Source organism: Aquarana catesbeiana, linkage group LG01, assembly GCF_042186555.1.
Source record: "Aquarana catesbeiana isolate 2022-GZ linkage group LG01, ASM4218655v1, whole genome shotgun sequence".
In the NCBI taxonomy this organism is placed as follows: Eukaryota; Metazoa; Chordata; class Amphibia; order Anura; family Ranidae; genus Aquarana; species Aquarana catesbeiana.
The window spans coordinates 898,677,612-898,702,077 of NC_133324.1; the positions used below are offsets into that span (position 1 = coordinate 898,677,612).

Genomic DNA, 24,466 nt, shown 5'->3' on the forward strand with positions numbered 1-24,466 from the left:
TTTTGTGGTATTTGTGGTTGAGGCGCTTTATCTTCTCAGATGGTAAAGCTGCCCCATTCCTCTTGGCAAAAAGCCTCCCAGTTCCTGTAAATTCTTGGGCTGTCTTGCATTAACTGCACGTTTGAGATCTCCCAAGAGTGGCTCAATGATATTGAGGTCAGGAGACAGAGATGGCCACTCCAGAACCTTCACTTTATTCTGCTGTAGCCAATAATAGGTCAACTTGGTCTTGTGTTTTGGATCATTGTAATGGTGGAATGTCCACGTATGTCCCATGCGCAGCTTTCTGTCTGATGAATGCAAATGTTCCTCCAGTATTTTTTGATAACATACTGCATTCATCTAGCCATAAGTTTTGACCGATTTTCCTGTGCCCTTGTAGCTCACATCCCCCCCAAAACATCAGCGCTCCACCTCCGTACCTTTCATCATAGGCCTTGTTGTTCACTCCTCTCCAAATGTAGCGTTTAGGGTTGTACCCAAAAAGCTCAATTTTGGTCTCATCACTCCAAATGACTTTGTGCCTGAAGGTTTGAGGCTTGTCTTTGTGCTGTTTGGTGTTTTTGTGACATTTGCCCCCCCTTCATCTTAACCCCTTTCGCCGACCATACGCATATGTGTCTCACAGATATGGGTCTTTTGGCTCCAGCACCACCATGTTAAGATTTTCTGGGGTCCTATTCCACATGCATTAGATGAACTGTGTGACGTCCTGTGGCTTATCCCGTGCATGCCTGGTATGACATTACAATCATCTATTAAAGACAACGCAAAAAAAAAGTCCCCAAAATTTAGCGGCAAGACGTTTTTAGTTATGTAAACGGCTGAATGAAACCTCATACGTGAGATAAGTTGCACGATGCTATGCTCTCCATCTTGCACATTGTACAGTACAATACTGTGAAATCTTGCAGACCAGGTACAAGATTTCCCTTTAGGCCCCTATGATGTTGCCTTTCCAGGGGACATCAGTACAGTCAGGGCTACGTCATTGGAAACCCAGAAGCGATCTGCATTAATCACTTCCGAGTTCGCCCGCCACAGTGGGAAAGAAGTTCATGGACTGCGATCTGTGCTCCATTGGCTTCAATGCAGGGCAGGTGAGATATGAGGGGTCTAATGTACCTGTTCTTAGTGTGTGTGTGTGTGTGTGTGTGTGTGTGTGTGTGTGTTTGTGTGTGTTTTTTATTTATTTTTTTTTTTTTAAATTTTTTTTTTTTTTTTTTTTTTTTTTTTTTTTGCCTCCTTTTTTGAATGTCTTTGGTGAGCTCCCAAACTTTTGTTTGGAACAAGCAGTGCTCATTGGTTGTGGCCCTGTACACTACTCTATGCACATTGCACATCTAGACCTAGACTATAGTCTATCTCCGGAGAGAGCGAGAAAGTATGGCTGTATTCCAACATACTGTGGGAACATAGAGAACGTACATTGAAGTGTACATATATGCCAGCACACCATGGATCAACAATTGCCGTCCAAAGGTGTGTGTGTGGGGGGGGTTTTTTTTTTTTTTTTGCAGAGAAATCCTATTGCATCACAGAGATGAGTGCAAGATTTCGAAGCCATGCAGGACCCCTTCGTCAGGCATGTGCCATCACATGCCTGAAGAAGGGGTCCTGTGCGGCTTCGGAACATTACACTCATCTCTGTGGTGTGATCTCTCTGCAATAAAAGATAACCTTTGGACGGCGATTGTTGATCCATGGTGTGTTGGCGAATATGTACACTTGTTTACTGTTTCCAGGACCCAGCTGGTAATCACTGCAGCACTATTTTATGAGCCTTGTTTGCCAGGAACGCGAAATAGAAATATTGATAAGACTATCACTCTTAAAAGAAGTCGGATCACCGCAGCAAAAGGGAATTTGGAGATTTGGGTTTTGGCCATCTGAGCCATTCTCCTCCCACCCAAATTGACTGGCTAGAATTGGTATCACACAAACCTGATTGGATGACATAGCCACATAAGTAACACTAAGGCTGTGGACCAACAGACGGAGGGACTAGTTCATTTGGATCAGTTCCCTTGGCACCAATGACTAGAAGTGTAGGCAAAGCATGGGATTTACCCAGTTTCAATATTCTACTTTTAAGGGACTGTAGTATAACCACTTGACCTCTGGAAGATTTGTGTGACCCCCCCCATTATGACCAGGCCATTTTTTGAGATGCGGGACTTTAACAATTGCGCGGTCATGCAATGCTGTACCCAAAATGATTTGCCCCCCCCCCCCTTATTTTGGTGTTTTTTTTTTGTTTTGCGTTTTTTTTTTTTTTTTTTTTTTTTCTTTAAACATCTACGGCGGTCGTTAAGTGGATATAGACCTTTTCAAATGAATGTCACTAACGGGCAGGCCACACCAACTTGCAACCTTGTTAAGTAAGGGCTATACCGAAAGTAATGCAAAATTGGGCATACATTTTTTTTTTTTTTTTTTTTAAATCAACATAGGCTGTTCAAATTTCACATGTTGGTAGATAACTTTTTTTCTTTTTCATTGCAGGTAAATAATGGATTCCAAGCAGAAGTAATGTGTTGTCATTGAGTTCTTGATGAAGTGCAGACTGTCTGACATTGACGGTCTACCACCACATAGTATGTCTTCAATACTAGTTTTCCCTTCTTTATCCATCTCTGCACAGTGCTCTTGTCAGTGGTGTCCTCCTGGTAAACATTCTGTAGCCTTCTGTGGCTGTCGGTCAGCCTGAACCCCTTCTTCATTAAGATCTCAATGATGGCTTGTTGCTTCTGCTGGAATCCATTATTTACCTGCATTGAAAAAGAGGCATTACTGAATTTGGACAACCTATGAAGAAAAAAAAAAAAGTTCTGCCCACTTTTGCAATATTTTGGTGCAGTCCTTGTACATGTGTTGCTGTTAGCCAGTAACATGTATGGTGCTTGTGTATTGCCCAAGTCAGACTTGTTGCCCTAGACCACAAGCCAATATTTGTTATGCAGAAATCCATACCCGGGCATAATTTCTAAATTGAAAAAAGCAATGAGGGCATATGGAGCTTTATGTTGTGAAAGTACATCTATCTTTTAACCTTTTGGAAACATGCATTTTTATGTGATGAGCTTCCTTGTTTCCCTAGAGCTGTTAGCAACATTTACGGCTAGCAGATGGTATTTGGTTTCCTGGCAATTTAATGAATTTTGATCGAAAAGATAAGAACATTTGCTTTGCTTAGTAAATGTCCTCTCTTGGCTCATAATTAATGCTAACTCATAGAAGGAGCTTTAGCTCATCCGGGGCTGGGATAGTCATGGCACATGGCTATGCTTGAGCGCCTAGATCCTTAGCAAGATGATGGGGCGGCTGCTATTGTAGCCTTGAAATGATGGGGGGCCACCAAGCTGTAGTGACTTGCACATGCCACGTCTTACCAACAAAGGTGAAAGTTTTCCAGTTGTCAGCTGGTCCCAGCATGTACGTATCCCACATTTTGGCTGTTTTTGGTCTCCTGCGTTTTCTGTCCTGGAGCAAGCCAGTGAAGTTGGACCTTCTGATCTTTGCATATTTCCAGCAGATCATTGACTAAAAGGCTAAGCATACACCAGGGCCTGTCTAGATGAAATAGGAGCTGTTTCCATACTTTTGGTAGGATGCCCATTCTGTATCGGTGGTCTCCAAACTGTTCTGGCGCCCTGATGCAGCCCTTTGCTTGCCTTTATCTGGCCCTTAGGGCATTGTTCCTCCAACTGACACCAATGAGGGCATGGCATTTTCTACCCCCACCAGTCAGTCTGGCCCCCCCTTAAAGCCTGAAGGACGTTTAAACTGTCCCCTTTTTTTTTTTTTTTGTTTTTTTTTTTTGTTTATAAAGTTTGGAGACCCCTGTTCTATATGGCACATGCTCCAACTTTTCAAAGGACCTATAGAAATGGCTGTTAAGTACTGCCCTGCCTTGGACAAGCAATGGTGGTGAAGTTTTAATTTTTCTTTTTCTAGTGTATGTAAACCCAAAAAGTGAGCTTCTCTTAAGTGCATCCCTTTGACTTGTTAAATATGCTAACTGTTTTGGTTCTATTTATTCAATAAGTTCACACAAAAAAAAAAAAAAAAAAAAAAAAATCCAGTGGGGAAAAAAATGCAATTTGTGTTCTCAACCCAGCACAGTTCTCTTTCAAACTACACAACTCTCCCATCTTTTTGAGAGACGAGGGAGGAGGTGTCCTGTAGTCCTAATCATTTCCGTGTTCAGGTAAGGAAGGGGTGGGGGGGTGGTGGCGGTAGGATGCCAGTTATTAACAAAACTAACGTATATTATTATATTTATATTTATATATTTTTTTTTGTTTTTTTGTTTTTTGGGTTTAGATGCACAAAATTAACTTTGCACTACTTATTAAAGTCTAGCTATGGTCAAAATCTGCGATCTTATATTTCCATATTGTATTTCATTTCCCGACCTGAAAGATTTTTCAAGTAAGGTTTTTATATTGGATTGTCGAACTATCGTTTGGACTACTATTACAATGCTGATAAATTAACGTGTATGCTGTGAATTATAGAACTCCGTGCTTCTAATGGAGTTGTAGTTTTGTTGTTTTTTTTGTTTTTTTCTTAAATTCTGTTTTTTAAATGTATTTTTATTTAACTATAAAGCCCCCTCCTTCCTTCATGCACGTCTTTCCAACGTGTTCTCTATCTTGATGGTCGGAGAGGGGGAAGTTGGAAAACAAAGTGCAGCATGTTTCCTGTTGACCCAGAATGTGGTGTGTGGGTGATTTACAACCCCCCCCCCCCCCCCCCAGGAGAAACATTTCTAAGAAAATGCATTCCTTTTTATTAACTTTTTGATTTCTGTTTCAGTCCTCCTTTGATGTTATTAAAAAAAGAAAATACAAATTGTTGAGGAGCACAATCAGGTATGAAATTGTATACTGGCTAGGAAGACAGTACTATAAGGGAAATTGGTGACAATAGATGGAAGATGATGAGGGGTTCGCTATAAACGCATGCAAAGTCCATGAGTAAGCATGGGAGACTATATCCAAGTGGTTGACCATGAAGAGGCTATCCTAATACTACATATTTAAAAACATTCTAAAAGAGGCATGGTAATATGTGTGCTATACTTCAGATCCAACTTTGTAGGCCCGGGAGAAATGTCAAACAGGACTACGCCTGCCCTATCACCTGAGCAGATATTAACCATATAAACAAAAAAAAATTACCAGCATAAGAACCACTATGGTAAAAAAACAGTGAAATTATTTCTCTAGCCAGATATAGGCAAAAAAATTAAGAAAATCAAACCTATCTTTTTAAGGTAATTTTGTTGCATACAAAACCTTGTCAGTAACCTTAATCGAGAATTTGAGTTTATTTATTTTTATTTTGTGTTTTTTTTTTTTTTTTTTTTTTTTTTTTAAGCAGAAAGATGCTTGATCTATAATGCACCATAAGGCCGAGCTATAATGGTATTTTATCACTGTGGTACAGTGCAGGGTTCAGATAACAAATGACTGTTTGTGTCAGCAGTTTTCTATGGCAGTACGGAGCTGTAGATGGAATGCCTCATCCCAGGCTTCAAGTGATACTGATTGACTTTATCTGAATCTCAGACTTTCACACTGTGAAAGTGGAAGATAATGTGCTGCTTAGCTGTTTATCGGGGTGTGCCATCTGTGTGAGCTCAGGGAATACTGTGTTGGGGAAATGGGAGGCATTACAAGGTTTGTACCTGAAGGGAACAATGATGGTGACTGTCGCCTATAGCTTGTATCTTTTTTTTTTTTTTTTTTTTTTTTTTTTTATCTTCCTGTAGTTCCTCTAATATTCTGTGAAAAAAAAAAAAAAAAAAGTGAAAATGTTGTTCCCCTTCTAATTTTTTAAAAAAAATTTTTATTCATTTTAAATAGGGAACAGGTCCAGGGTTAATGTCCATCAACGTAAAAAACATTGCAGATAAAATCGCAGAAACATCCAGGCTTTTTAAAGCCCAACTTCCAGGAATTAAAAAAAAAAAAATCACCCTTGAAGGTCTACCCCCCTATACTTCAACAGTTAAAAGCTCATTCTGTCTAGGGGTGCACAGGAAGGAAGTAAATACTCCCTTACCCCCATGGCTTCAGCAGGGTCCCTCCAGTGCTGCGACCGGTCCCTTGCAGCCTGCTGTGTAAGCTGCATGCAGCTTCGTTTGCACTCATGTCTCATCATACAATACAGAGTTAATGTTCCTGTACTGTATGTGATCAGCCTCCGCCCAGAGATTGGAGCTTTGTGTAGTGGAGGAGGACACCGGAGTGTGGGGTAGGAAGTAAGTAATAGAGCCTGCACTATGCGCCCCTAGATTTTAACAAGCATTCAACCCTTGCAGTGCTGGTGGTCCCTGTGTGTGGTGTGTGTTTTTCTTGTTTTTTGATTGTTTTTTTGTTTTGGTTTTGTTTTGTGTTTTGTTTTTATTTTATTTATTTTTTTGTTTTGTTTTCACCTGTAGTGTCCCTTCTAAACTTGCCTAATCCAGAATGAATTACCAAGCACAGCCCTCTCCCTCACATGTCATAGCCTTTTCCTCTTCTAGGAGTGTCTAATTACTATGTGTTGGCCCAGCTTCCCTACCTCTCCCCTCAACCCCTTACATAATTTTTAATGTTCGTGAAAGGGGAATATTATAGATCTAGGTTTCTCAAACTTTTTACTTTTTTTGGAGAAATTCCTGTCAAAGTTTGAGAACTCAGGGAACCGACATAAAGCTCATATCTACACGAGACATCTGTGTGATCAGCAAGCTGTTGCTATACCATCCGTTTTAGCAATAGTAGTAAAACGCCTATTTTAATATGAAACTTGTGCTTGCTTGCTTTTTTTTCTGCACAGATGCTCAATTCTTGGGTCTAACTTGAGATAAGCAGTGTATATGGGGTCAGCAGGGCACATTACAGTAGCATTTTCCTTTTTAAATGCAGAGCAACTCAGGGAAGCAACTGTGATGAGTCCTTATGTGGCGTCCTGTTCCCCCACCAGCTCCTCCTCTCCATTCCATGTGATGTGCCATTCAAGCACCTTAGATAGACAGGAGGGGAGGAGGGAACAGCGCACCAGAACTAGCACTCAGGACTGCTTCCCTGCATTGCTCTGCATGTGTCGGCAGTGGGGATGTGATCTACTTATCAGCTACCTGCGATTTGACAGGTAGGTCGTGGGGGAACCCCTGGGGAACTCTCCAGTTGAGAAACTCTGCTATAGAGTGCCAACTTGAGTGAGCGAATTGAGTCTGCTGACTTCACATCCAAGATGGCACAATCAAACCAGCGCCAGACGCTCATGCAACAGTGCACCTGAATATAAACTGTTAATGAGCCATGTGTGTAGGGCTAATAATGATTGGAAATCCAGAGAACAGTAACCTCAATAGCCGGAAGTCCGATAAACAGTTTATTGCAGCAAGAAGCCAAAGCTCAATGTGGAACAGCATTACCAGAGGTGGATCCGATCCCGACCTGCAGCAGGAGAGGTGTGTCGGAGGGCCCTGATGACAAGGGGGAACCTGCGTAAACCAGGAGATCTGGATGGAGGGCAGATCCTGTATGCCGTCCACTGTGGCCGAACAGCGGGGAAGCATGAGTTGCCAGAAAGGACGTAGCTAGAACACAGGGATCAGCTGATCCGCTAACAGAAAGTGACGCCACTTGCCAGGACTACATGTTTCAGGGCACATAGTGTGTGATTTAATGTTTTTAATACTGGTCAGATTTTTGTCTTTTGTTTTTTCCTTTGTCTCGACACATGGGTTTTTGTTTTTTTTTGTTTTGTTTTTTTTGCCAGGTGGATGGCTTGCTATTATGTGCATGCATTTATTTTATTTTATTTTTTTTTATATGCTTTGTTTGGCAGGAGTGGCCGCTCATTGTAGAAAGTATTGGAACTGTGTGTTTGCTGCCTCGTTGAATAAAAGTGCATGACAAACCTGCTTGGACTGCTCTGGGTGACCTGTGCATGGTTTACTGCTGTCAATACCAGTTGGGTATGTCCCCCTTTTATAAAATGTATATTCCCTCTGAAAGAAATGAGGATAATTTGCTCTCCTTAGGCGAGTTGGCGTGTGATAAATTTTTTTTTTTTTTTTTTTTTTTTGCGCTCTTGTTGTTAAGCACCCGGGCTGATGTGTTATGTGAAATTCTGTTGTGCGTGTAATAAGGATGTGGTCCGTGAAGGTCAGGCTGTATTGCCGCTCTGCCATCGCTCTTCAAGACTCTCCTTCTCTTTCTCCAGAGGACGAGGGCCGCGTTACATCTGTTCCAGAGCGCCACGCTTTTTTCTTTTTATTTATAAATGCTCCTTAAACGTGCCTTCTGCCTGTCTGGCTGGTACATGAGTTGTAGCTGGAGAAAATCTGTGTTCTGATCTCCGAATCGTCTTTTATGTTTTGTAATCTCACCTGATAATGTGTGCTGCGCCACTTGTTTGTGCTGTTCTGCTATGCTGTATCTGGATACATCAGCTTTGTTCTCCTAGGGACCAATACCCATGGGTAACGTGGTACACATTTATGCATGGTCATGATAGATTATGTGGGTTTTCTAAATTTTTTTACAAATATGAAAGTTGTGGCATACATTTGTATTCAGCCCCCTTTACGCTGATGCCCCTAAGTAAAATCTAGTGGAACCAATTGCCTTCAGAAGTTAGTAAATAGGGTCCACCTGTGTTTAATTTTAATATCATATAAACAAAGCTGTTTTGCGAAGCCCTCAGAGGTTTGTTAGAGAACCAAAGTGGAAGAAAAATGATCAATGGCTTTCAAATTTTTTTTTTTTTTTTTACAAATATCTGAAAAGTGTTGCGTGCATTTGTATTCAGCCCCTTTTTTATTCTGATACCCCTAACCAGTGGCGTCGCTAGGGGGTGGCTTCTGAGGTTATAGCCTTGATTCTCTACAGGGGTCCCCGAACCACTGGGCCATGTGTGTGGCAGGCTGCATGGCAGAGCTGGAGACCCAGTGGGCAGAACCGGAGAGCGGGCAATTTTGTATGACTGAGCCGGCGGGCAGAACGGGAGAGCAGGCGGGCAGCATGACAAAGCAGGAGTGCCAGCCATCCGACAGCACAGGAGAGTGGGCGGGCAGCATGACAGACAGAGAGCCAGCCGGCAGACAGCACAAGGAGAGCCGGCGGAGAGAGGTATCTCACCGCCCGCCTTGCAGCACTGCTGTTCCACCCTCACTGTGCAGTTGCGGGAAGCTGAGAGATTACCTCATCGCTCACTGCCGGCCCTCTCTCTTGCGACCCTGATGTAAATTCTATACATGTGTATGCCTGCCCAAGCATATGACTTTACTTCGCTGCTATGTGCTCTAACCCCAGATCACTTGTAGACCTAGCAATGCCAATGCCCCTAACTAAAATCTAGTGGAACCAATTGCCTTCAGAAGTCACCTAATTAGTAAATAGAGCCCACCTGTGTGTAATTTAATCTCAGTATAAATACAGCTGTTCTGTGAAGCCCTCAGAAGTTTGTTAGAGAACCTTAATGAACAAATGGCATCGTGAAGGCCAAGGAACACACCAGCCAGGTCAGGGATAAAGTTGTAGAGACGTTTTTAAAGCGGGGTTAGGTTCAAAAGCTTGGGATATTCTTTTTATAACCCCTCACGGAGCAGTGTGCAATCTATCATCTGAAAGTGGAAAGAGTATGGCACACTGAATACAAGTACAAGCCACACCTTTTTTCAGAGATTTATTTGTAAAAAAATTTGAAAACCATTTATCTTCCACTTCACAATTATGTGCCACTTTGTGTTGGTCTATCGCATAAAGTCCCAATAAAATACTTTTTATGTTTTTGGTTGTAACATGACAAAATGTAGAAAATTTTAAAGGGGTGTGAATAATTTTTTTTTAAGGCACTGTACCTAGAAGAATAGATGCTGATTTGAAGGCACGGTGGTCACCCCAAATTTATTTTTTTTTAATTTGGATTTCTCTTCGGTTAATTTTACTAAACTTGAGTTTAGGAGCTTTTGGCTTTTTTTTTTTTTTTTTTTTTTTTTTTTTTGCCAAAGTTCCTAAACTCAACTTTAAAGCCTATGTGTCCATGTCATTGGCTGGTGCTCAACATTTTTTGGGGGGGGTGCAAACTGAAAAATACTGGGGTAAAAAAAAAATCAATTGCATCCTCTGTGACCTCCCCCTATACCCCCCCCTGCCCCCTCCCCCCCCCCCGCCGCTCACTGTCTGATCGGCACACACATTTACCCCATCCTGGTGACTGGTGAGCTGTGGGACATACAGCAGGTCAGGCGATGGCTCCTGTGCCCTCCATGGTTCTCTCGTGCGTCTCTTCTTCTGTTCTGTTGGGCATCCAATCGGAGCGCCTGTGCCTTCAGCTAATTGGGTGATGGGTATTAGATCTGTGCCTCCTGATTGAACCGCCTCTCAGCCAGTGTTAGCAAAGCAAATGAATACTTGCTTTTCTAACACACCTGGGTGAACTGCGAGCGCAACGCTTTGCGCTCCAAGTCCACCTTTTTTGAAGCCTATGGCTCTAATCGGGTGCTTCAAAAAACATCCACCCAAAAAGGGGCAGGATGCAAGAATAGAGGGGATGGCTACAGCGGCCATGGATAGATTTGTGCTATGCTTGAATCTATCCATTCTACACAGAGGGTTGTGGCTGGAGAGAGAGGGTGGCGCCCGTGCGTCCTTAAACTGCCACTGGTCCATGTACACATAAGCTTTTAGGATTGTTTAGTAGCTGCTGCGGTTGGGGGAGGTTCAACCTACCTTAACCTCCTTCTCCTGAACGCGGAAGAAGCGCGTTCAGGTTAAGATTGTTTTGACCACTGGCCGTAAAATGCACAAAATCGCGGTGTGACTTTGCCGCTTTTTTCTGTGGCCGGTGGTCAAATTAATTTTACAAAGTGTACATGAAGCCTAAAGGGGGGGGGGGGGGTGGGGGGGAGAGAATAAGGAAGGTGATCATTTACAATCCTTTTTTTTTTTTTGCACTGCAATTCAGTCACTGCCTAACGCACTGGAACACTGTATCGATCATAGACACCATTCTGATGCAGCAGGAAGACTATATATATATATATATATATATATATATATATATATATATATATATATATATATATATATATATATATATATATATATATATATATATATATATATTATTTTTTTTTTTTTTTTATCTCTACCTGGTTTTGGTCTTTAACATTTCGAACTGCCCAAAATTGTCAGGTTTATCTCGGTGTTCTCTTCACAAAACCACTCGTGTAGACTTGCAGTAATCGCCTTGTTTACTGCCTGCTCAAGTGTCATCCATTCCTCCTCCCCTTAGCTTTGTGGGTACGTGGATGAAATGTCCATCACCCCCAACATACTTTAATAATCTGACAAGAACGGATTTGATTGGATCTGTAATGGAAGGCCTTGATGACCAGTGAAGTATAGAAGAGTCATCTGGAGGTGCCCGGGGTCATAGTGGCTTTCTTCTCAATCTTAGGTGATGCATGTAAAGGCCAAATGTGCTTCACTCCGTGTCGTCCTCCTGAAGGGCTTGTCATCTGAGTTATCATGTTTGTCTGTTGCCTGCCTTTTGTGTTTTTTATATATTTTACTCCTTAATTTTTCTCCCTCCTGAATGTGACAAGTTAGCGCAGCTGCAAAATAGAATGCGGCGCCCATATCCTCATATTGATGAGTGACCTTCCCTGTGACGGTGTCAGAGTTGGAATAAATTGTGATTCGCAAATGAGAATGTTGTTGTGTGTTTTTCTTTTCTTTTAAAGCTGAATTCACACTAGTTCTAAAAATGTGATTTGTTTCCTGCCTTTAACACATTTGACAGTTGCTGTTTAGTGTTGCATTTTTAGGCCGGCCTCCAAATCTGTGCATCTGCATCGGATGGAACATGTAGGCCAAGAATTAACTATTATAAATACAGGTGAATTGCTTGCTTTCCTGATGCAATAGGTCTGAAGTTGAACCAAGTGATATACTGAGTATGCAGCTTACTTTTAAGCCTATGTTTGAGTTTAAAGGGGTTGTAAAAGTAAAAGTTTTGTCACCTTAATACATTCTATGCATTAAGGTGAAAAAACGTCTGACAATACCGCACCCCCCCCCCCCCCACACCCCACCCCCCCGTTTTACTAAACTGACCCCTCGAAAGTCCCGTGCTCGCCCCCGACATCCTCTTCGCCGCTCAGCCTGGCCGTTGATTGGCTAGAGTGGATGGATTGAAAGCGGCGCAGCCATTGGCTCGCGCTGCTGTCAATCGCATCCAATGACGCAGCGCACGGGGGTGCGGGGCTGAGTGATACAGTGAGCGACTATGGCTGCCGGCTGTATCACTGGAGTGTGCCCGCAAGCACTCAAGGGAGCTCGCATGAAGGTGTTGAGTCCTTGCGGGGGGGGGGGGAGCCGAAACAGCCACCGAGGGACCCCAGAAGACCAGGTTCGGGGCCACTCTGTGCAAAACGAGCTGCGCAGTGGAGGGAAGTATAACATGTTGTGGGTTGGTGTTTGTTAAAAAAAAAAAACAAAAAAACTAGTGATCCTTTAAGCTTGTGCCATTCCTCCTGCGGCATCCGATGGAGCCACCCTTGCATGCAGGGACAAGAGTTGTCTCCCGACACACTGCATCAATAAAAACACACAGCCCCATAGCCTAAGATGGCAAGGCACTCCCCTGCTCCTCCCTCTCCCCCCCCCCCCCCCCCTCTTAGATAACAGACTGGCTCCAGACTGCACTCTCCAATGTTGCCACTTATCTTTTTGAAAATGGGAAGTTCAGGGAAGCAGCACTGAGAGCAGTAGCCAGCAGCATTGAAAGTTGTAACTGCAAGTGCTGGTGTATACATATTAACAAAATTTATTGGGGATTTTTATTTATTTATTTGTTTGGTGTGTTAAGCTAAACACTAGGATTACACCGATGCCACTTTTTTTTTTTTTTGACAGCGGCACTAATATGCAGCACTGAGGCGGGGACTGTGTGAGTAGTGTGGTGTTTGTTGTGTGTGTGGGGGTTTTTTTTTTTTTTTTTTTTTTTTTTTACAATTTTATTAATTTACAACACCTTTTTATTTTATTCCGGGGATGGGACAATGTTGTTGTGTGGGTTTTTTAAATTTTTTATTACTTTATTTTTATCAGCCCTGTTAGGGGGTTTTGAGATATCTGGGGTCTAAACAGACCCCTGACATCTCCCTCTTGAGACAAAGGGACTGAGGACACAGATTCCCCAGTCCCTTTCTCTGCAGCCCCAGCTGCCCTGTAGATGAATGAACAGGAGACAGAGGCTCCTGTTCAATCATAAATTGAAGCATAGGAAACGCAGTTTATGATGCTCAGTTATGAATGGACAGAGTCTGTGATTCTGCTCATTTAGAAAAGGAAGTAACCGGTAAATGACATATTTTCTGGCTCCTTCCTCTCTATCTCTATCCTGACAGATCCGGGACAGAGGGGGACCGGAGGAGGACCAGAGCATGAGAACAAGTACCGTGCAAATGCTTGGTATCGGTGCATCCCTGCTAAACACCAACTTGGGTCTGACAAAAAAATGAGTAAACCATTTTGAGGCCTTAAAAGCTTCCAACTGCGCTATAGCCAAAAGACTACAGCACGGGCATCCATGGACGTCCTCCCAAAACCCTGCTTCCTGCACGCTCTATGACCGCTGTGTCTGAAGGACATGGCCGATTGGCTCTTTACTGCAATCTGATTGGCTCTTTACTGCAAAGAGCCAATCGCAGCTTCCCTTTACCATGTGATCAGTGTCTCCAATCACAGCTGATTACATGTAAACACACTTGCTGGTTATCGGCAGTCCTTTCCTCCCACGCTGTGTCCGTGGGAGGAAGAGAGTTGTTAACTGGCAAGCCTGTCAGCACTGCTCATCAGTGCTGCGCCACCAGTACACATCCGTGAAGAAGAAAAATTACTTATTTGCAAATTTTTAAAACTTTTTTTTTTTTTTTTTTCTCATTTTGTTTTTTTTAGCAAAAAATAAACCCAGTGATGATTACCACCAAAAGAAAGCTCTAGCTGTCTCAAAGTCATGTGAGTACAGTGTTGCATGACCGCACATTTTGTTCAGTGTGACCGCGTTGAAAGCTGAAAATTGGCCTGGGCAGGAAAGGGGTGAAAGTGCCCAGTACAGCAGCCCCCCTAATACTTACCTGAGCCCCATCTGTCCAGCAATTTCCACGGGTGCCTTGTCAGTCTGGGACTCTCTGTCCTGATTGGCTGAAACACAGCAGCTGTGCCATTGGCTCCTGCTGCTGTCAATGAAACTCTGCCAATCAGGAGAGAGAGGGTACAAGGGGAGCAGGGATTCACAGAGCTCTAGCTTGGCTCGGATGCCCCCATAGCAAGCTGCTTGCTGTGAGGACACTCAAGAGGGAGGAGGGGTCAGGACCTCCAGCCAGGGACCCCAGAAGAGGAGGATTAAGGCTGCCCTCTGCAAAACCACTGTACATAGCGGGTAAGTATAACATGTTTGTTATTTTTCTAGGAAAAAAAAAGACTTTACAATCCAAGTTAGAATTGTCTACATATTTCCTTATTTTTTCTTCATTAAAAAGTAGTTGCAACCTGAAAAAAAAAAAAAGCCTGTCCCTTTCTGTGTGGAAGCAGTGATCTCTCTGCAGAGGTCTGACACACCCCTTGCTCGGTCAGACCTATAGCTCTTTAATCAGAGTTAATTTTCAGCCGATTGCAGAACTCTGGCTCTGACTCAGCAATGAGTGTGTTGCACCTCTGCAGAGTGACCCCCTGCGTCTACACAGGGAGCAAGGGTCTTTTTTTTTTTTTTTTGTGCTTATGATTTCATTCTGAAACAGCTGCTGTACTTGCAAGGCTTTAATTAGTAAAATTGCAGGGTTTGCATCCCTTTGGCTAGGATTTCCCTTTTTTAGGAGTATTTCACAAAAATATTACTTTTGTTGCAGGGGATGCCTAAAATTGATATCTGGGAAAACCAGTGAGCCAATCGCACAAGCAGGAAATTACATTTCCGGGGGAGGGCATTCAGTACACTACTTGTGTACAGAATGCCATCAGGTTGCCATATTACATTGCATTTTACAGAAAATTACAGCGCTGCAGATTGGAATGGAAACTTTTAATAATAATAAATTACAATATGACTTGTGTTGCAATTGTATATGCTATATTTTATTTGCTGTATCTCTTCCCCACAAAATTGGAGCTAGATTCACACCTATGCGTTTTTAGTGCGTTATGCAGTTTGCAGAAACGCACTACAGTCCATTTTAACATGGTTTCTTGTACACGTTTACATCTATGTATTTTGCAGCTGGTGCTTTTTTGGAAAAGGGTTGGACTTTTTTTGGCCACGTTTTGTGTATAATAGCTTCTTGTTACGTGTCATGCGGTCCTTTTTTTTTTTTTTTTTTTTTTTTACATTTAAACACTGTATATAGCTGGTTGCTTAGACAGCGGTTCAGGAAGCCGGCCGCCGCATCCTTAACATCCAATGAGTGATCAGCTGTCATAGGACTACCTGCCGACAGCTGAATTTAAAAAATGAATAAAATTCCGGCAAAAAAAAAAAACAGGGTGGGGTCCATACCAGACCCTTTGGGTTTAGTATGGATTCAGCGCGGGGGGACCGTGCCCCCCCCAAAATTAAAAAAAAAAAAGTGTGTGTGTTATCCCGCACCAAAATCCATACCAGACCCCTATCTGAGCATGCAGCCTAGCAAGTCAGGAAAGGGAGGGGACGAGCAAGCGCCACCCCCCCCCCCCCCCAAACACAAACCATACCAGGCTGCATGCCCTCAACATGGGAGGGATGGGTGCTGGGGGGGCTCTGCCCCAAAAAACCTTGCCCCCATGTTAATGGGGACAAGGGCCTCTTCCCCACAACCCTGGCCGGTGGTTGTGAGGGTCTGCGGGCAGGGGGCTTATAGAAATCTGGAAGCCCCCCTTTAAAGAAAGGGGGGGGCCCAGATCCCCCATGTGAATGAGGTATAGGGGTACATTCTACCCCTACCCATTCACCCTAAAAAGCATTAAAGTGTTAAAAAAACAGAGCCGTTTTTGACAAGTCCCTTTTTTTTTTTTTTTTTTTTTTTTTTTTTTTTATTTTTTTTTTAAAAAAAAAAAAAATGTCCCCCGCCGTAGCTCCTTGTCTTCTTTCTCCGGTACCAATGTCTTCCTCCCCCCTGGTGAAGTCTTTCCTCACCGCCGCTTACCCGCTAAAAACAAAAAAAGCCGATCCACCAACGCATTCTTCCTCAATTGTGTTGTCTCCCGCTGTTTGCCATTTCTTATATCGCCATAGGGCGTGGCAACAGCTGATGACTCATTGGTTGTTAAGGACGCAGCAGCCAGCTTCCCGGCACTCAGCAATGTACAGTGTGTGTAAAAGAGGGGGTGGAAAAAGGCAAAATGCATGCAAAAACACACAAAATACAAGAGCCAAAAATAAAAATAAAGAACTAAAAAAAGGTGCCTGAAAAACGCATCAAGCGCAGCCGCATAGATGTGAACCTAGACTGATGCAGAGCTGCTAGTTACAATTACTGAAGTACTGATGGTACTGACTACCACTAGAGGGAGCGGTTGTGTGTGTTTTTTTTTTTTTTTGTTTTTTTTTTTTTTTTTTTTTTTTTTTATTTTTGCCCGGAGTTTGGTGTCAAGTCTGACTTGCATTGCTGAGTAGTCACATTCGTTCTAAATTTTGCACTTTTTGCAGAAAGTGATATAGAAGCTGCATTTTCACAAATCTCCCCTCTGAATGAACACTGGTCATGGGGGAGATTTACTAAAACCCGAGCACTCAGAATCCGGTGCAGCTGTACATGGTAGCCAATCATCTTCTAACTTTCAGCTTGTTCAATTAAGCTTTGACAATAAAACCTGGAAGCTGATTGGTTACTATGCAGAGCTGAACCAGATTTTGCACTCTCCTTCCTTTTTTTTTTTTTTTTTTAGTAAATCTCCCCGCCCGTGAGCACAGTGACTAGACCACTCTGTTCATCAGTTCTCAGTGTTTTATTGGAGCTTACTAAAAGGCGGATGCTGCATTTTTAATCTGTGTTCTAATGGCCTCCGTGAAAGGGCCCGGTGCAGGAAATGCTGTTAATGATTATTGATCTGCATGGCCTGTTCTGCACATATCTTATAGCCTATGACTATGCTGAGCTATGCATGTTTCAGCCATGCTGTCGTCGTCCTCCTTTATTTTTAGCTGCCATGCAAGAAGGCGATGACGGGAAAGCTCATGCAGTCTATTGTCTGACTAGGAGATTATCACATTTCCAGTACATAGGACCGTCCTCCCTGTTGAAGCGGACCTTCACCCTAAAAAGCATGATGGGTTGGGCTGCCCTGCCCCCCCCCCCTTTTTCCTACTTATAATTGGAATATTTTTTCTTTTGTGTAAGTTCTTTGTACTGCAAAGCAGGACTTTCATAGTTCTTGCCTAGGTGAAAATTTCACCCTGCCCCCCCCCCCCCCCCCCGTGAATGCACTAGTTTCTCTGCGTATGCGCAGAGTTTGCTGCGCATGCGCAAAGACTGTTACCCATAGCTCCCAACAGTCCCTGATTTGTCCCTCATTCCTCCTCATTTGTCCCTCATTTTGGTCTGATCTATATAGTTGTATATAAAATGCACTTTTTATCTATCAAAAAGTGTTTCCCAGAGCTAAACCTTTCATCCAAATTCTAAATTGCTGCATTTTTGTAAATTACAAAAGCCAATATAAAGGAATAGTAGTGGTAAAAAAAAGCACCTGTGGGTTTAACCGATCTCTTGTGTGTGTGTTTTTTTTTTTTTTTTTTTTTTTTTTGTACAATTCTCCTTTAACCGCCCGCTGGCTGTCATATGACGCCCTCGCCTTCCCAGCCCACCAGGGGGCGTGCGCGCCGGCAATCGCGCGTGCCCGCCGTGTCACTGGGCACCTGATGCGCGTGCCCGACGGCCACACGCGATTGCCTGGTAACACGGCAGGACCGTGGATCTGTGTATGTAAACTCACAGATCCACGTCCTGTCAGAGGAGAGGAGGCCGATGTGTGCTCTCAGTATAGAGCAACACCGATTGGTCTCCTCCCCTTTGTAGGTCCCCTCCCCCTTCAGTTAGAAACACTCCCTAGCAACATGATTAACCCCTCGATCACCCCCTAGTGTTCACCCCTTCCCTGCCAGTCACATTTATACAGTAATCGGTGCATTTTTATAGCACGGATCGCTGTATAAATGTGGTCCCAAAATTAGTGTCAAGTGTCCACCGCATTCACGATAAAAATCGTAGCTCGCTGCCATTACTAGTAAAAAATAAATTTTAAAAATTTTATAAATCTATCCCCTATTTTGCAGACACTATAACTTTTTTGCGCAAACCAATCAATATTGTTTGTTTTTTTTTTTTTTTTTTTTTTTTTTTTTTTCCCTTTACCAAAAATATGTAGAAGAATACATATCGGCCTAAACTGAGGAAAAAATTTGTTTAAAAAAAAAAAAAATTGGATATTTATTATAGCAAAAAGTAAAAAATAATGCTTTTTTTTTTTTTTTTTTTTTTTTTCAAACTTGTCACTCTTTTGTTTATAGCGCAAAAAATAAACCCAGTGGTGATCAAATACCCCCAAAAGAAAGCTCTATTTGTGGGGGAAAGATGATAAAAATTTCATATGAGTACAGTGTTGCATGACCGCGTAATTGTCATTCAAAGTGTGACAGCGCTGAAAGCTGAAAAATGGCCTGGGCAGGAAGGGGGTGAAATTGCACTGTATTGAGATGGTTAAGGGGTGTGTCCTATCCCTGCATACTTTTGCTGATAGGTGTCCCTCATTCCCATCTAAAAAAAAGTTGGGAGGTATGCCGTCTTTATGACTGCATGGAAGATCTCCTGCATGTGCGTAGATGTGCTGAACGGTTCTTTCAGGCCCCGAAGGCCAGGCAAGGCCTGAGGGTACATCTGTGCATGTGCCATTATGGTGGCACCCAGGAGGGGCGAAGCCACCATACTAGGTGGACTGATGTTCCACTTTTTAAAGGACCCCCTGTTGTGGAAGAAACCAGAAGAATTGCTGAAAATTAGTCACCTGACCTGTGAATCCGACCCGGGGCAAGAAAAATTAATTTGGATTTTTATTTATTTTTTTAAATTTTATTTTTATGTTCTGGTTGCCATTACAAAACTGTTTTATGCCTAAACCTCTGCATGACAACCAGGCAATAGGAAACTTCATCAGGTGGTCAGCATTGCCACTTTGTTTAAATAAAACTTCCCCTGATGGCCATGAAAAGTTTCAATGTTTAGAAACTGCTTGAATTTCTTACCGTCATTCCACCAACTACTTTCAGATTGAATATTTCTCTTCAGATAAAATCTTTTTTCGCTTTGTCTTACGCTGTAGGAGGGGACACCTTGTTTTTTGCCTTCATTACTAGAATTTGATATTCTACAAGTCTGTGGTGGGTTTTTCCATTCTCTCCAGTAGGTGTGGTTTTGTTCATTGTGGGCAATTTTTTTATAGTTTTATTTTCCCTTTTTATTCATCCATGAGCTACAAAATTGTAATTTGATTGCAATAACCTTCTAAGTATATTTCTGAGCAAATGACAAACACGTTTTGGTACATTTCTGAATACACTAGATCACCAAAAGTATTGGGACACCTGCTTTTACACGCACATGAACTTTAATGGCATCCCAGTCTTAGTCAGTAGGGTTCAATATTGAGTTGGCCCACCCTTTGCAGCTATAACAGCTTTAACTCTTCTTGGGAGTGTGTCTATGGGAATGTTTGACCATTCTTCCAGAAATGCATTTGTGAGGTCAGGCACTGATGTTGGACGAGAAGGCCTTGTTTGCAGTCTCCGCTCTAATTCATCCCAAAGGTGTCCTATCATGTTTGAGGTCAGGACTCTGTGCAGACCACTCAAGTTCCTCCACCCCAAACTCGCACATCCATGTCTTTAGGGACCTTGCTTTGTGCAGTGGTCCAAATCATTTGGTGGAGGGGGGATTATGGTGTGGAGTTGTTGTTTTTCAGGCGTTAGGCTTGGCCCCTTAGTTCCAGTGGAGGGAACGCTTAAAGCATCAGCATACCAAGACATTTTGGACAATGTCATGCTCCCAACTTTGTGGGAACAGTTTGGGGATGGCCCCTTCCTGTTTGTATATGACTGCGTACCAGTGCACAAAGCAAGGTCCAAAAGGACATGGATGAGCGAGTCTGGTGTGGAGGAACTTGGTTGGCCTGCACAGAGTCTTGACCTCAACACGATGAACACCTTTGGGATGAATTGGAGCAAAGACTGCAAGCCAGGCCTTCTCGTCCACATCAGTACCTGACCTCACAAATGTGCTTCTGGAAGAATGGTCAAATATTCCCATAGACACACTCCTAAACCTTGTGGACAGCCTTCCCAGAAGAGTTGAAGCTATTCTAGCGGCAAAGGCTGGGCCAACTCAATATTTAACCCTACGGACGAAGACTGGGATGCCATTAAAGTTCTTGTAAAGGCAGGCGTCCCAATAATTTTTGTAATATAGCGTATACGCAGACTTCCTTTTTTTTTTTTTTTTTTTTTATTTACTTTTATTTTCCCCCAGCAGACCTCCATGCAGGGGGTCATTAACCATTAACCAGTCATTAACAACTGCGCGAATAGCTGTTTGTCGGCCTCTAAGTGCTCTAGGGGGCCGGAGCCGATGCGCGTGGCCGGCAGCTGCCATCGTTCTAGAGAGACAGAATCTGTAATCGGTAATCTGGCTATATATGTATGTATAAATGTCAGTGGTCCCAAAGAAGTGCCCGATCTGGCCACCGCAATGTCCCAGTACCACAAAAAATCGATGATCAATGCCATTACTAGTAAAATAAAAAAAAATTATATAAAAAAAATGCCATAAATATATCCCCTATTTTGTAGACGCTATAACTTTTGCGCAAGCCAATCAATACACATATATTGCAATATTTTTGTTTAAAAAAAAAAAAAATGTAGAAGAATATTGGCCTAAACTGAAGACATTTCATGGGTGTGTTTTTTTTTATTTATTTTTTTTCTATTGAATGTTTGTTGTTTATTTCAGTTACTTGTATAGCACCGTCAATTTACACAGCGCTTTACATATACATTGTACATTCACATCATTCCCTGCCCTCAAGGAGCTTACAATCTAAGGTCCCTAACTCACATTCATACATACGAGGGACAATTTAGACAGGATCCAATTATCCTACCAGCATGTCTTTAGAGTGTGGGAGGAAACCCCCCCGTGAATGAGTACTGTACCCTTACTCATTCACCAAAAAAAGTGTCAGAAATGACAGTTTTTGACAATTCCTTCCTTTAGTAAAAAATAAAAAGTAGATCCAACGTCACTCAACGCCCACCGCACCACCGGACCCTAAAAAGAAGGGGGTGCAAAAAAACCTCCTGCCGTCTGACTTGTCCTCCCTCCGTCTGACAGTTCTTAAATGGCTAAGGGGAGGAGTCGCCCAGTGACGTTACCGGTTGGCCATGCCCCTGTGTGACGTCATCACTCCAGCATGCTTCTGGCCGGTACTGAGTCTGATAATTTTTAAACATCCTTTACAGACCAAGCTGTCCAACAAAAGGGGCAGTAAGGGTTGAGACCAACCATCTAACACTGACCATGATCAGCGTTTATTCATTTCATGTAAAACCTTTATCCCAAAAGTTGCTGTAACTGCATATAAAGTGTTAGCTGGAGTTTGGTTTCAAGATGTACTCAGATTTTTATGGACTCGACTAACACTACCCTCTCCCCAGACTGTCAGTGCTTCTGTCCAAAGGTGTCTGCATTGCTTCTCCTTTCATATTGGAGACACCTTAAGGCTGAGTTCACACTGGTCCGACAAACGCTCCGACATTGGGAGCTCATGTCGCATGACGTGTGAAATTTAATGTTTCCCTATGGGAGCCGTCCTAACTGGTCCGACACAAGTCGTTCCGACTTTAGAAATGCTCCCTGTACTACTTTGGTCCGACTTTGATCCTACTTCAGCCTATTGACTATCATTGAAGTCGGATCAAAGTCGGATTGCCGTCTCGCATGATCCGACTTCGGCACGCGACTTGTGCTCAGATCATCTTGAGGGGAAACTCCGCGCCAAATTTTAGATAAAAATCCGGCATGGGTTCCCCCTCCAAGAGCATACCAGGCCCTTGGGTCTGGTATGGAACTTGAGGGGAACCCCCTACGCCGAAAAAGCGGCGTGGGGGTCCCCCCAATCCATACCAGACCCTTATCCGAGCACGCAGCCCGGCCGGACAGGAATGGGGGTGGGGACGAGCGAGCGCCCCCCCCTCCTGAACCGTACCAGGCCGCATGCCCTCAACATGGGGGGTTGTTGCCTTGGGGGAGGGGGGCGCGCTGCGGCCCCCCCACCCCAAAGCACCTTGTCCCCATGTTGATGAGGACAAGGGCCTCTTCCCGACAACCCTGGCCGTTGGTTGTCGGGGTCTGCGGGCGGGGGGCTTATCGGAATCCGGGAGCCCCCTTTAATAAGGGAGCCCCCAGATCCCGGCCCCCCACCCTATGTGAATGAGTATGGGGTACAGCGTACCCCTACCCATTCACCTAGGAAAAAAGTGTCAATGTAAAAAAAAACACTACACAGATTTTTAAAGCATTTTATTAGACAGCTCCGGGGGTCTTCTTCCGACTTCGGGGGTCTCTCCGGTTCTTCTCCACGCTCTCCGGATCTTCTGCCGGGCTCCTCCGCTCTCTTCTGCTCTTTTGCCGCTCTTTTGCTAAAGCGGAGGAGCCTGGTCTTCAATCTTCTGCCTTCTGCCTTCTGCCCTCTTCTCCTGATGTTGACACGACGCTCTCTGGGGCTAGAATGCTCTCTGTGCGCTCTGCTCTGACTTATATAGGCGGTGACCCCGCCCCCTTATGCCGTCACAGTCCCTGGGCATGCTGGGACTGTGACGTTTTAGGGGGCGTGGTCATCACCCGATGACCACGCCCCCTTATGCCGTCATAGTCCCAGCATGCCCAGGGACTGACGGCATAAGGGGGCGGGGTCACCGCCTATATAAGTCAGAGCAGAGCGCACAGAGAGCATTCTAGCCCCAGAGAGCGTCGTGTCAACATCAGGAGAAGAGGGCAGAAGGCAGAAGATTGAAGACCAGGCTCCTCCGCTTTAGCAAAAGAGCGGCAAAAGAGCAGAAGAGAGCGGAGGAGCCCGGCAGAAGATCCGGAGAGCGTGGAGAAGAACCGGAGAGACCCCCGAAGTCGGAAGAAGACCCCCGGAGCTGTCTAATAAAATGCTTTAAAAATCTGTGTAGTGTTTTTTTTTAAATTGACACTTTTTTCCTAGGTGAATGGGTAGGGGTACGCTGTACCCCATACTCATTCACATAGGGTGGGGGGCTGGGATCTGGGGGCTCCCTTATTAAAGGGGGCTCCCGGATTCCGATAAGCCCCCCGCCCGCAGACCCCGACAACCAACGGCCAGAGTTGTCGGGAAGAGGCCCTTGTCCTCATCAACATGGGGACAAGGTGCTTTGGGGTGGGGGGGCCGCAGCGCGCCCCCCTCCCCCAAGGCAACAACCCCCCATGTTGAGGGCATGCGGCCTGGTACGGTTCAGGAGGGGGGGGCGCTCGCTCGTCCCCACCCCCATTCCTGTCCGGCCGGGCTGCGTGCTCGGATAAGGGTTTGGTATGGATTGGGGGTGACCCCCCACGCCGTTTTTTCGGCGTAGGGGGTTCCCCTCAAGGTCCATACCAGACCCAAGGGCCTGGTATGCCTCTGGAGGGGGAACCCATGCCGGTTTTTTATTTAAAATTTGGCGCGGAGTTCCCCCCTAAAGATTCATACCAAACACAGTGCCGGCATTGGCGGGGATCCAAGTCGGATCCCCGTTCATTGAAAGTCGGACACATGCCGGCTTCATGTCGCAGGGCAAAGTCGGATCCAAAGTAGGACGGCTGTCGTGTCGCACCAGTGTGAACCCAGCCTAAGACAGGAAGTGTTACTGGCCAGATCACCAGGTAAAAATTAAGGGAAGAAAGCTTAAAAAAAAAAAAAAAAAATGCTGCCACCTCAAAGAATTGGTAAGCTTCAGTATGTTAAATTTTTTTTTTTTTTTTTTTTTTGTTTTAGTTTTAAAATTAATACCACTTAATGGTAGGAAACTGCATAAAAAATGGGGCCCTGGGCATTTTAAGTCATAATAATAATGACATACCAGCACATTATGGCAGCCTGTCACCACTGAAGGCGCTTCCATCTCCACCTGGTCTTCATTCTGGGCTCACGGGCTTCAGCAATTTGAATGCCCGAGCCGGTGACATCACTCCCACGCATGTGAGTCTGTTTACTGTGCAGCTCTGATGAAACGGCGAGAGTATGCCGTTCCTTCAGAGCACATGCGCCAGTTAAGTCAACAGCTGCATCTAAAGTTAATATCTCCTAAACTGTGTTTAGGAGATCTTTACTGTCCCTTTTAGGTAAACCTCATACATAGGAGTGTACTCCTC

General features: G+C 44.0%; 1 protein-coding gene across 4 annotated transcripts in view; it reads left to right on the top strand.

Moving 5' to 3' along the window:
* Window positions 1–24,466, top strand: part of CTBP1 (C-terminal binding protein 1) — a 767,834-nt gene that overhangs the window by 452,004 nt on the left and 291,364 nt on the right. The window contains exon 1 of one of the 4 annotated variants that reach the window (XM_073610950.1): window positions 6,254–6,271. The exons of 2 other annotated variants lie outside the window; for them this stretch is intronic. Coding sequence is in view for 1 of the 2 variants with exons in the window: in XM_073610947.1 (XP_073467048.1) it covers window positions 7,951–7,978 (28 nt within the window). In the remaining variant the exon portion in view is untranslated. Of the gene's footprint in view, window positions 1–6,253; window positions 6,272–7,935; window positions 7,979–24,466 lie in introns of those variants that run through there. One more of the 4 variants, XM_073610947.1, reaches the window with a different exon arrangement.